This window comes from Chionomys nivalis, chromosome 12 (assembly GCF_950005125.1).
Source record: "Chionomys nivalis chromosome 12, mChiNiv1.1, whole genome shotgun sequence".
Lineage (NCBI taxonomy): Eukaryota > Metazoa > Chordata > Mammalia > Rodentia > Cricetidae > Chionomys > Chionomys nivalis.
In genome coordinates, this window is record NC_080097.1 from 35308525 (window position 1) to 35322733 (window position 14209).

General features: G+C 41.8%; 1 protein-coding gene across 2 annotated transcripts in view; it reads right to left on the reverse strand.

Annotated features, from left to right (window-relative positions):
• Vwa8 (von Willebrand factor A domain containing 8) overlaps nt 1-14209 on the reverse strand; it is a 320343-nt gene that overhangs the window by 173616 nt on the left and 132518 nt on the right. For both annotated transcript variants that reach the window (XM_057786174.1, XM_057786175.1), the window contains 3 exons: nt 9254-9369; nt 2716-2822; nt 1079-1185 (listed from right to left, as the gene is read on the reverse strand). In XM_057786174.1, coding sequence (XP_057642157.1) covers nt 1079-1185; nt 2716-2822; nt 9254-9369 — 330 coding nt within the window. The remainder of the gene's footprint in view (nt 1-1078; nt 1186-2715; nt 2823-9253; nt 9370-14209) is intronic.

The window sequence follows — 14209 nt, forward strand, 5'->3', positions numbered from 1 at the left end:
GAGGAAAGATGGACTGGCTATGCCCTGCACCTGTACGTGACACGAAGGTTCCTGCTTCTACGGTGACGCGCAGCATAAATGAAGCAGCAGTGCCCACCACAGAAGCAAACTGCATCAAGTCGCATCCCCAGAACCGTAGCAACTAAAATTCTTCTGATGAGTGACTCATTACGCTTTGGGGGCGTGGGGGCATCTGGAGCTGGTTACAGAAAGCCCCTCAGGGCGTCTGTGGAAAGCTCACTGCAGATCTGCAGTCTTCAATGTCTGTGTCACCAATGCCATGGCAACAGACACCATTCAAGGACACAATGGTCTTCCTTCCTACTGAACTTCCTACGTTCTTACGTGCTGTGAGGGCTCTTCAACCTCAGCTGGTTTGGAGTTTTTCCAACTCTTATAACAATTTAACAGGTTTTTTTTTTCTCCTTTTCACAGACAGCATGTGAAATATGGTCAGACAACACTGAGAAATATTGTTTCTTTAAAATTTAAATTTATTTTATGAGCATTTGTGTGAAGGTGTCAGATCTCCTGGAGCTGGAGCTACAGTTTTGAGCTGCCATGTGGGTGCTGGGAATTGAACCAGTGTCCTCAGGAAAAACAGCTAGTGCTCTCAGTCACTGAGCCATCTCTACAGCCCACTATTGTTCCTTTTAACAAGGTTTCTGTTTTTACATCATAGATAAGAGTATTTTATTTCTATCTGTATAACTTGATATATAGCTAGATACAGGACACACCTTCTGTGAGCTGCAGGGAGGACTGAACTAGGAGCCGAAGTGACAGCCAGTAGGTCTGCTTTAATTCAATAAGATATTTTACTGGCCTCAAGCATAGTCACAAAACGTGAGTACACACAACATGCATATATTTAAATCCATAGCAATAACTCCTAATTTTAACCATTGGAAAGAAATTCAAACCTTCTTATCACTGTCATTAAAAACAGTTCAGTCCTTCATTTTGCCCTACCTGAACTGAATTCAGGACATCATGACCACAATTAAATATCAGTGTCATCTGGACGAGCGCTGGCACCACGACGTGACTAGCCCGAGACCACAGAGCAATGCCTCACCTGAACGTTGTCATAGAAGAGAACATCGGGCACTTTCATCTTCTCCTGGGCATTGTACACTGGTGCGCTGACAGCGCCGATCCGCAGAGAGCCGGACACTATCTCACCTGAACATTGTGTACAGGCAGAGGATTAGTCACAGCAATGCCTGCAAATACCCAGAGAGGTCTAGTCTGGCCAACCTCACTGCCAGGCAGCTTCGGGATTTTAATTAAACAGCTGAAGAATAAACTAAAACACTAGCTCTCCAATTTATGTTGTAGACCCAATGTAAGTCCACGAAGGGAAAGAGCAGGAGAGTGGCAGTGAACCAGCTTACACAGCTCTGCCGAGATCACACAACAGCAGGCCCAGCAGCATCCACTCGGGCTCAGTGCACAGCACAGGGCCATGGTGGAGGTCTTTACGATCATTCTGCTCACACGATCCATGTTTACTGATAACATTTCAACTACATAGGGGACACACTGGGAGAAAGCAGGCTTGCTGGTTTTCCAGAAGTCTCACAGGGTGCTTCTGTTAGAGCACCTGTTTCGCCATCATGACTGGGGGCAAATGTAATTTCAGGAGAACATAAACTTGTGTTCTGATAAAAAGCTAGAACTGGAAAGTATGGCATTGCAGTAGAGGTGCAGCTCCCATTAAGACCATGCTACACTGAAGGCCATCATGTCACCTGGACGGAGACCTGCCCTTATGAGGCTGTTCTGTGAGCTCAGGCTCGTGACCAGGAGATCGGTAGCTTTCAAGATGAATGGAAGCAGTCAAGTGAACAATCTTCTCATTCAGGTCCCTGATCCCCTACAGGAAGCCGAGAAGGACACTGCTGGCGCTGACCTTTCCCAGACCAAGCAATCTACCATCCAGATGACATAGCCTCTCTCTGTTTATGCTACCAGCTCTGAGCAAATCTCAGAGTTAGTCTGTCTCTGAGTGGCCTCCGCACTTCTGTTCAGATCTATTAGTATCAAATTTATAATTTTAAATAGTAAACCCTTGGTTCAGCGTAGCCACAGTGACTAAAGCTCCAATCACAGCCACAGCCATTGCAGTCCTGTTGGAGAATGGGCGCACGTGTGCTTTGAGAAGACAAGCACATTAAAAATGGATTTTTTTCCTGTTCTCTAAGTTCAGAACAGGGACTTTTAGAGTGCACAGTCTTCTTCACTTCAAGCTTCTCCTCATGGCTATGCAGAAGAGAGGTGGAGGTGGCAGAGCGGCTGACTGGAGGGACTGGAAGAGGAGGGCATACAGCTGGCTCCCCTTAGTCTGTCTCCCTAGAAAATGCTCCCTGGCGTGCCCCACAGGAAACTTGGTGGCCCTCAAAATATAATGCTGTACAAAGAAAACAGAATTCTAAACTGTATGGTGAAAACATTTGGAAAGACATATTTGTCAAAATTAGACAAGTTGATTCCATTAGTGCCAAACTGACTCTTGGCAGGGAGGGCGGCCCCCTCTGAAAGAAGCAATACCAAAAGTTCAGTTGTAGAAAGGCCTTCAGACTGCTTTTTAAGGAAAGACATAGACTCACTTCATCAGTGCAATACACAAAAGAAAAGGGTTTTATTGACACTAATAACACAAAATGTTTGACTGTCGTTATGTCACCGAGTCCAGCAGAGCCAAGTACTTACACTTGTAGTTCTCCAGCTCTGGCTCCAGGCTGTGGCCAGCACTTATTTCTATTGCAGCGTCTGCCAGATTCTTCTCCAGGGCTGACCTAGCAAGGCTTGGTAAGAACCTAGGGAGAGGGATGGCAGCGCTCTGATTAATTCAGTGTTTTCTTTGGTTCTTAAGTAACTTTTAACACACATACTTCACTAATTACAACCGAGGAGAAACCGTGTACCTATGAAATATAATGCATAAAATTTTAGTATAAATATAAATTTAAAGTTTGTGTAAAGCACATGCTTGTGCAGTCTTTAATAACTAAGCTTATTTGTAATTAGCAATATTCATTAACATACATATTTCAGATTGTGATGAAATCATCTCTTTCATAAATGGATTTTATATGCCTCATATTTCTTGTTTATTGTATAAGTGGCATATCAAATTTTTATTAACTAAAACAGCAACATTTTAGCCTACTCTAAGTTGGCAATCACAAATTTAAATCAGAAGTGGTTTAATGAGGTTTTTCTTATTTTCTAACACAAATTCCTAAATGAAAGATTATCTGGTTTTGTTTCCTTCCATTAAGAATCTCTCTGTACCTATTTTATAAATATGTTGTTAAAATAACAATCTGGGAAGAGACAGAGTCTTCAACTACAAAGACACCATAAGTATCATGGCATGGAACAGTTTCCTACGCAATGTAATGTTTAGAATGTATGACCGCAGCGAACCCACAGAAAGGATCTTCAGTCAGTGATTGCCTGTGCTGTGCTAGTATAAAGTCATGGCTGTATGGATGCTCTGATGTCTCAAATAAACCATCTGAATTCAGGTTCACACAGTACTAACCTTTGTGGATGGTCCCCTCCCCTTGAGAACAAACCTCGAGTAATAGAAGGGTGGTGTGAGCCAGGAGGCATGTGAATGAAGGATGTCAGACACTGGGTATTATTCCCTGTGCCCATAAGATTCTGACCCTGTCTACCCACAGCCTCCTCTGGGTCCCACAAGAGCACTAGGAGGTGTATGCACCTCTAGGCTGTGTCTCATCAGTTCTGCATGCCAGCACAGTTCTGATATCACTGCTTTGTTGCTCGAAACCAGGCCCCCACCTTATCTCCCAAACCTCACTGTGTTTGAGTCCTGTTTCTTGAGTCTTTGCACCCTGGCATCATTCCCAACCTTCCTATCACAGTTGTTCCTGAGTCTGGGGATATTAGGGCTTTGTAGGCATTTCTACCACCCCTTGTTAGGTCACCTGGACTGATATGGACCTCACAAAGTTTTGACTTGTCTACTAACTATTCTTGGCACCCCTGACCTCTACATAGCCTACCCACAAGTCTCAGGTTGGCCCTATATTGGAACATTTCTGGCCTTCTGTCTAAAGCCTAGAAGAGAGAAGATACAGGAAAGACCAGATGAGGAGGCATACTGCAGCAACCCCACAAAAGGGAAGGCTGGCTGGTGGGGTGGCAATCAGAGCTAATCAGAACTTCATAATGGATATCAAGGAGTCTACTCAGAATGTATAATGAATTAATTAGTACTTGTGATTAGAATTCTTAAGTTTACAAGCAGTATTAGATGACAAGATAATAGGGTCTATCTGATAAATATAGCTTGTAATATGTGGCTTTTTATTGTATGTAAAAGTTATTAATACAGTTTCAAAGCTTGAAAGTATTTAGTTTAGGCAGTTCTAAAAATAAAATTCAGTATTTCTGCAAATGCATTTAAATGCAATTGTTGATATCCAGTAAACTTACAGTTAAATGAACTGAGAGAAAAGTCTGAAGAAGTTTAGGTATTTTTAATCACATTCTTAAAGAATGGAATCGACTTTTAAATTCAAGCAGTCACTAGACAGTCAGTCTCTACAAGCAAAGCCGTTCCTGGGGACAATAAAAAAGTCATGTCAATAACTGTTAAACACTGGGTATGATTACTTATTAGATTTGTGGATTTTAGAATTAATTATGTAACAGTTTACAAAGTGAAATCTTACACACATACTATTAATTTTATACATTTTGGAATCTTTAAAAAATGCGTGTAACTCACTTTTGGGTGGTAGGAATAATTTCTTCATGACTTCACTTTCCAGGACCGCTAATCTTTACTTCTGATTGGATTCTTACAGCTCTTTCCAAAATCTTACCACGAAAGAATCAATTCCTCAAATTTTTTTTAGAAGTGCATAAGTCAATGTAACATAAAATAAAGAACACAGTAGAACTCCTTTATAGCCCTTTAGTCCTACAAAAGAGGCACTTTTAGGACTCAAATGAACGGGTTTGGAGCACCTAGAAATGGAAGGCAGCAGCCCCTGGAGTTATACGTAGAGCAGAAGGGGAGGACCAGGAGTGGGAGCGGGCCACAGCGCAGGGCTGGGCAGCTAGAGCTGCCTCTCCTAATTGCAGCTACTCCCAGAAGGCTTCACTGGTAGTTTATGGAACTCTTTTCATTTTTGCCTGAAATTCTCAATAAAATTAGTTCCTTTTCATTGCCTCAACATGAAAGGTTATTTAAAAGGAAAAAAAAATGAACCAATAGTCTTTTTGTTTCTTTCCTGCTTCTGTGTTACTCTGAGGCTGGCAGGAAGATGCCCGACTGCAGCTGCCGTAAAGTCAACAGATGATGCATGGGCGAGAGGCTGCAAGTGTTAGCTTCCATTTCCGTGGATCACAAGAGGATAACAAGGCAGGTCTTTACTGCGGCCTTTGATAATAACACTACTTACTCTGAAGTATGTCAACATTCCAGAAAACTTCAGAGAATATTTTTTTTTAAAAAAAAAAATAAGTATAGAATGGTAACCAGTCTTATTTCAAGTTCGACTTCCCTAACAAATAAAGCGGTCAGCATCTCCCCAAGTGTTAACGGGATACTGGAATCGCTCATTCTCTGCATCCCCGCCTATCTGAATCTTGCCCAGCTGGGATGGACTCCTTTCCTTTCGAGCCTGCAGGCTCTGGGTGCTAGTCCATCTCTGGTCAGACCTGCTCCCAGGTGGTGGCTTTTAACCCTCACAGTAGTTACAGCCCACTGGCACATATCCAGAGTTTACGTTTTTTATTAAACAATGGGAAGGGGTTAATTTTAACCCTTTGTTGGCGTATCATCCATTTCTACATTAAAAATGATACTTTTCACATAGACTAAGCTCCACAAGTCTGTGGCTTCTATAGTTTCGTAGTCTCCCTGGAGCAACATGGTTATGAGGAATGCCACGACACGAAAGACAGTATCTTCCTGCACAGACATATACCTCCCTCACATTTTCCTTAGCTACTTTTGGAACTTTCTATTTCCGTGCCTACTTGAGAGTGACTTCTCCAGCTCATACTGTGGGATTCTGACCGCACACGCAGACTGTGAGGAGTGCATTTTCCAGCAGTCAATCTCCTCTCCTGTGCAGGCCCAAGGACGGCTTCCCTCTGACGGCCATCAATAGATTGATTCTGCCTTCTACAGAAAGACTGTATGTCTGATTTAATTGACTCACAGTTGCAAAAGTACAAGAATGTCATCGATCTGAGCACACAAAGAACTTCATTAGACTGTTGGCTCTAGCAACTTACATGATTGCCTCTTGGATACTTTTACCATAACCAATCATGTTATCTTGGGTACTGGAAGAAAATGTGGAAGATAATATATTCATTTTCTCCTAATGTTTAAGGAAATATGCCAAGTATTTTACCAGGAGAAATGTTTGCTGCTTAAATTTGCAGCAGTCCTTATCAGGCTGAAAAACTTTGTGTTTACCCATGGTTTACTAAGAATATTCCTGGTTCACTAAGAGTTCGGTTATGGCTGGGAAATTAGGTTTCATCAAATCTCTTTTTCTCACTTATATGACAGTAACTTAAAAATAGGACATCTAATCCTTCTGGAATTTACTGTTGCTGCTCTCAAGTCATCAGTCTGATCCTCGCTCCCTTGTAGGCTTTTCCTCTGGAAACGTTTAGCACTGTCCTTATGTCAGGCCATGGGAATTTGTTTTACTTTGCCCCATTCGTGAACAGACACATTTCAACACAAACTCATACTTTACAGTTCTAGAACACTCTTAGCTGAAATCTGCTGAAATAATTCCCATCTCTTATTCTTTCAGGAGATTGGGGTATAGTTTAGCAAGCACAGGATGTTGGGCTCAATCCCCAGCAAAACCAACAGAAGTCCCATCAGGCCGATGTCAGTCTTTCTCCTGGTATCTTCCTTTGCTGGCAGCCCTGCATGGTTGGATCTTTGGTGCCAGCTTCCATCACTGCGGTGCTCCTACAACTCTATCCTGACTGCTATCAGCTAGGTTTATTTCAAAACTTTGATTTCATTTTTTTTTTGTTCAGTTTTTCTTTCAAATTCACCAACTCCTGGTTTCCTTTATCCTAGTTTTAAACTTTCCTAACGTTTACACCTTCTGAAGAATGCCCATTAGGTAATTTCAAATGTTCTACTTTGAGTTCCTGGATTTCTATTTCTGAATGTCCTATCTGTCAAATCTCCTACATATTTCTTTCTCAAGAATAGTGTAACTTAAGAAAATCATTATTATGTCTAAGTGTTTTACCTGCTTATTATGTCTGTGCACCCCTTGTTTGACTAGTGTCCAGAGACGCCAGGTTTGTCTCAATTTGAGAACATTTTGCTACTTCAAAGGCACTCTATTTCCCAGTACCCCAAGCTGCAGAAAACTATGCTATGTTTTGTTCTACTCTCAACCGTTTACATTTTCAACGTATTTTTACTTTATGTGTATTACTACTGAATCATATCCTATTGAATGAATGCCTCACACTTAATTCATCTATTCAGCAGTCAATGGACTCTTGGGTTATTTTCAACTTTACCTTTCCACATTCTTACAACTTGGGGCTGTTTGATATTTATTCTCCTGACTTTGATTCTTCTTCATTTATTAGATTAATTCTTACTTCTTGATGCACTATTAGTTTCTTAAGAAGATCTAGTAGCTGGTTCAACAGGCAGCATTATTTTACAGGCTGTGGTGACTGTTGTATTCTAACATATCCACCATGTTCTATTCCCCTAATCTTCTACACTGCCTGCTTTGCTGAGTACCATGTATCTGCATCTCTGCTCTCAGACCTATAAGCAAAATATGCTCTAAGTAAAGGGGATAACTGTACTTTCTGCTACCTTATGACTTTAAAATATGCAGTTTATGCTTTTTTGCATCAAAAATTGTTTATATCTCTAATATTGTTCTGTTTAAAACACAAGGATGGGATCTCTTATAACTATGAGCTGTTCAAGGAATCATGCTGCAGACAGGCTTAGCTCAGCTGGATGCACTGCAGGGAGAGAGAAGTCCGGTCACAGCACAAGGTGTTTACAAGAAAGGCTGCCTAGTACTCTGAAGTGTTACAAAAGACGATTACAAATTTTCTAAACCAAATCAGAGTCTCCTTTTATTTCTTCTTATCAAGGAATGAGTGGATGATAAGCATAATTAATATGATTAAAATAATCTTATCAAAGAAATGAAAATAGTGGATTAAAGTATATATGAATAATCTAAGAGAAAACTCTCTATGCCTATTCAGAACTGTTATTAATCTTTTCTTATTAATTTTTTGTTTTTCGGACAGGGTTTCTCTGTGCAGCCCTGGCTGTCCTAGAACTCCCTCTGTAGACCAGGCTGGCCTCGAACCCAGAGATCCCACCACCCTAGTGCTGGGATTAAAGAGCATGTACCACCACATTGGTTAGAGAATATATTCTCTTTAAAATTTTATTTTACATATATGGTTGTTTTTGCCTGCTGGTATTGTCTGTGTACCATATGTGTACCTGGTGCCCAAGGAAGCCAGAAGAAAACACTAGATCCCCCATGACTGGAGTTACAGACAGTTGTGAGCTGTAATGTGGTCGCTGGGAATTGAACCTGGTTCTTCTGCAAGAACATCTAGTGCCCTTAATCACTGAGCTATCTCTCCGGCCCTTATTAATATTTTAAATAACTTCATACAAACATGATTTTGTGAGAAAATTCTGCAAGCCAATTTTTAATAAACACTTCCCAATTGGTATGTAAACTATTAGTATACACTGAAAAGGTGTTACTTTTATTAAATTTAACTATAGAATCAGTATTATCAAGACAAAAAGTTCCAGAACAAATTTGGGAAGTAGCAACACAACACTTAGCGAACCTAGCGCAGAAGACCCATGAATGAGCATGCAATCTCAAACGTGCATTTACTATTGTATGATCCAAGGAAGAGACTAAAACCGTTTTCCCATTTATAAAATACTTGTGAAATGTATTCAATTCATTCTTATTTTGTTTTGGCACTAGTGACTGAACTCAGGGAATGCTCTACCACTAAGGTATCTTAAAACTGCCTTTATGCCTACGTGAATATATCATATGAAGTCTATTCTAATAACAGAGCCAGACTGAAACACTATGTGGTTACTACAATACAGACTGTGGACAGAGACTGTCACTTCAGCTGATGGGACCATTCTAGAAGAGGATCAGAGACTTGAACTGTGGCAAAAGGCGAATATGATTACCTGGAAAGGCAGGCTTTAGTAATGGCATCATGAAGATTCTCATTGGGATACTGCGACAGCCGGCGAGCGATCCGCAGCAGCTGCCGGGTGGAGAGCGATGCTGCCAGGGATTGTGCCTAGGAAAAGGCAAAGACAGTCTGCTAAGAATCTCACTTCATTCAGCTGGTTCCTGCCCACCCCATAGATGGAAGTCACAGTACAATTCACTAGTCCTGAGGGACAAGGCCAAACTTACATACATGCAAGGAATGAGTTATGAATAAAAATGAACAGAATCCAACTTACACTTGAAATAGCCTTCAGAATAGTTTTACTACTCTATAGAAGGTGTTTATCAATTAAATTCAATTGCAGTCATTCAGTGGGGTGGGAGGCAAGGTGGGAAGGCTGTTCTAAACGCAGGTTACACCTGCCTCACAAACATCTCTTACGTACAATCAGCTATTCTGGCTTTTCTTCTTCACACAGCTGACTTGTTAAGATATTCTGAAAATGCTTAGAGCTCTAAGCAAATCTATGGTTTCTCAAACAGAAGAAAGGAATTGTGGACAGTGTAGGTTGCTGACCACAAAGATGCCAACTGGTTTACCACCTCAGTGGCAGATTGCTGTTGGAGCCCTTAATACTGTTGCAATAATTTCGTTATCCTCACTTGCCCCACATTTCACTACTGCAGTGGCTAATACAGGGCTAAGGCCTTGGTAAGCACTCATGACTACCCATCGACTTGAGCGTGAAATCCTCTTGGCAGGCAGCACAGTAAGACATTACTGCTCACTGGCTTCACACTTAGACAAGTCAGATTCTCATGAGGCATGTGATGTTGACTAATGACTTCACTTCTCGAGGCTGTTTTCTCATCTTTAAGATGACACTAACAGCATCGTCCCCTATGATTAAATTCTAAAATGATTCTACAGCAATTAGCACAGGTCAGAAAAACAGGGCTAACTCCAGAATGATAGAGATAACAGGGGGCCCAACAAATGCCAGAGAGTATAGGGGTGCCCCAGAAATGGCAGAGAAGATGGGGGTGTCCCACAAATGGCAGAGATAAGGATGCCCAACCAATGGCAGAGATGATGGGGGTGCCCCACAAATGACAGAGATGATGGGGGTGCCCATAAATGACAGAGATAAGGATGCCCCACAAATGACAGATGAGCCAGACCGGCCTCCTCACAGCAAAAGCAGCCAGACACATCCACAAAGAGGCGCTGACATAATTTTAGTGAATTAGATTATTATAGTAATCTAATAATAATCAGATTACTGACCTAGTTCACAGCTCAGATCAACAGCATGGTTTAACTAATCCAGTGGAATGAAACCCATTTGAAGCTATTTGACCTGAGGGGGCACTGCAGGCCAGAGTGAACTGTTACAAGGGGTGATGAGGGCAGCAAAGGGACCCTGAGCACCTTAGGGGCAAGAGGAAGCACTGGATTAAAGGGCTCAAAATGGACAAGGGAAATCGTTCAAGACATGCTTGCATGAGGTGAGCGCTGTGAGACCCCAAACGGAGCATCGATGACCCACTGTCAAGCACGTCACAGCGCTATGGCACGTGGGTCTGCTGCCACTAGTGTCGTGTTTCAGTGACAGTATGACGTACACACCCTTTGGGACCAGGTCAGGAACATGACCAAAGTCTCCGATATTTCCCCCTCTTTAAACAAATTTCAACAAACTCTTTACACACAAACATTTGATGAATCCTGAATACTTGTTTTCAATAAATGTGCATTCTAGACATAGAAAATATTTAAATAGAAATAACAATACACTTCAATTAAAAATAACACATGCTTTAGTGCTAAAATAAGTTAAAAGAAAAACACACTAACAAATGCTACCAGGGCTTAAAGTAGTCCTGAGCTGTCGGCCCGACTCTACCATGCCACCTTCCAGACGGCTTGCTTTCAAATAACCGTGGATCACGAATGACTCCATAAATGACGTGAGCCTCATTTCTAATGGCAGCAGTAGTGTTATGTGCAGAGCAGTGTGGGAACTTTACCAAAACAACACTGCTCTAAGGCCTGACTTGACTGTCAATAATGTGGGAAAGAGGGCTAGAGACAACTGAGACCAGAAAGAGACGCTACTTCAATAGGATCCCTCAAAAAGACCTACAGGATGGCTATGACACCAAGATGGGAAAGAAAAGTGGCAGCAAATGACCTCAATCCTTGTTAAGTGGCAAACAAGGAAGAAGAAAGGACTGTGGATAAGCATTTACTACTATTCCAGAAAGCAGAGGATTCAGGAATTCCCATCTGTAATCTCACAGATTATGAAAAGTTCCTATTTTAACCACACATCTCTGACAAATGGACCCCAACATGACTCTTCCAACAGTCATAGTAAACTAAGGGAACTTCCTAGGATCCAACATCACAGTCTTGTAAGTTAATGCTACGTGGGCTTCCCACCTCACCTCAGGCAACCCTGACGTCTTATTACAGGCTCCAAGAAGAGTAATTCCTTCTCTGGACAGCACTGACTTCTTTACAACAACAAAACTGCTTAAACCACCAGAACTGTTTCTGTTGAGCCATGTCAATGGTGAATAAATCACTCAGTAACTCCTGCTCTTGGACTTTCAATTAAAAATTCAGCATGTATTTTAATTTAAAAAGTCCTAGTGTATTTAACATTGCATTATCAAATTTCTAACTGCAACTTTATCTTGAAGAAAGGAGGGCGAGAGTGTGAAGTACATTCCCTTGGTTACCATGGTTATGCAAGTTAAGAGCACACTCAAAGGGTTTTCATGTTAGCACAATTATTAGTACCTCAACTGCTTAAAATTACAAAAGATCTCATAAGAAATGAAAATAATGTTTCTTTTCTTCTTCTCAAAGAATTACTTTTCTTATAAAAAAAAAGTAGCACTACCAGAAGAGAAGCACCTGGAGAGGATATCTTAATATATTAGTAATTAATTAATTTTCCATTCATTCCTCAAGGATTTTAGTATCTATTATCTGTCAGGATCCAGGTTAGGAAGTCAGAGGAGACTGAACAAGCTTGGGGAGTTGAAGTTCTAATTGAAGAGCTAAAAATAAGCTTCAAGGTAACTGTGATCAGTCAATGTCCTGGGTATTTGCTAGGGTCACAAAAGCAGACCACGAGGCACAAGTAACTTCTGCTTAGGGGACTGAGATTGCAATCTAGCAGAATAAGAGATCAGAGGAACACATTAATGGAGAGGAAGGACATTCCAGGCATTTCTAAAGCAGACATTTTAATGGGTGCTAGAGTTAAAATAGCACCAAGCTAAGTGTAGGCAGAGCTGAGGGGCTTCGGCAACAGCCGAGGCAATGGGACTGGCAGAGCAGCCGAGTCACACTTCATGTGCTGTCCTCAGTCTACAGACAAAGGCAGTGGATGCCTTAACCAGTGCGCAGAGCAGAAGGGACTCTGGAGATGCACCGGCAAAGGCCACTCCAAGGACAACGTGGGTGTCCGCTTATTCGGTCTTCTAGCAGGTGTCTGCTGACTACTGACTGTACTACAAGCAAAGAAACACCAAGAGCAGACCACCAAGTGACTAAGGCATGTCTGTGCTGACCACGGTCCTAAGCTCTATGAAGACCTGAGGTGGGGGTAAGATGACAATGACATGGCAAGGCAATCGCCTCTGAATCACAGGGACCTGGAAAAGACTGGCTGGAAATGTGACATCTGAGCAAACTAAGAGGGCAAGGGAACAAACCTAAAGCCACTAAGGTGAGGAAAAGCCTTATGTTACCATCTCAAGGCAGGCACTAGTGTGTGCAAGAACAGGAAAGACTGCCTGCTAGCTAGCTTTCACAGGGCCAGAAAGTACTTTGAAGATTGAGAGGGAAGAAAAGCATTCAGTAGTCTTAGCCAGCTGTGAACCCTGAAAATTAAAACGCCCAGGCTGGTGAGATGCATGCAATGAGGCAATAGTGGCACGGCTGTTATGGATAACCAACAGCACTGCGACTAGATACAAGGCCTATTCCACAGGAGGGAACTCAGATCTGGTATTGCACAGTTGGCCAGAGTTAGGGGCTGTGGAAGTCACAGGCCCTACTACTACTGTTTGGTTAAAAGGGCATAATGTCAATCTACCTTCCAAATATTTGTTCTTATGTCCAGTGACTAGCGCAAGCCTTACCTCTACTCAGAGATATTTCTTCATGTGGTGGATGGTAGTTAGTTTAGAAATTAAAAACTGCTCAAAAGGTAAAGAATAAGTAACTGGGAGCGCTCAGTCCTAAATGAGACCCCCCCACACACACACATACACGTGCACACACACTCATTCACTCTTTCTCACACATACATGCACACACTCTCATGCACACAAACACACACACACACACACATGCACACTGTAGTGGATGGTACCCAACAGCCATGTGCACATGGTCAGCACTAATTGGACTCAGTGAGATATAGAGGAGGACGAGGGGAAGAGGAAGAAAAGAAAAATAATGATGACAATAACATGAAGTTGGAATGGGGACTGGAGGTACGGGAAGAGCTAGAGGTGGCAGGTGGGAGGAGTGAGGGAGATATAATCTAAATACATTGTATTTGTATAAAAATTATTAAAGAATAAATTTTAAAACTTAGAAAAAGCAAATAAAATAACAAAGCTGAAGAGTAAATGAGGAAAGATGAGATGAGGTCCTAGAGTTAACTAGCAGGAGAACTGTGGCAACAGGGAAAATCATCCATGTCCAACACACACACACACACACACACACACACACACACACACACACACGAGTGTATGCAGGCAAGCGTTTGCACAAACTAATTGCTTTAGCTTATGAATGTTACTTTCTATGGGTCGATTGTCTTTGCAGATGAGATTAAGAATTTCTATAAGGGCTGGGTGGGAGTAGCACACGCCTTAATCCCAGCACTTGAGAGGCCGAGACAGGTAGGTGGATCTCTGTGAGTTTGAGGCCAGTC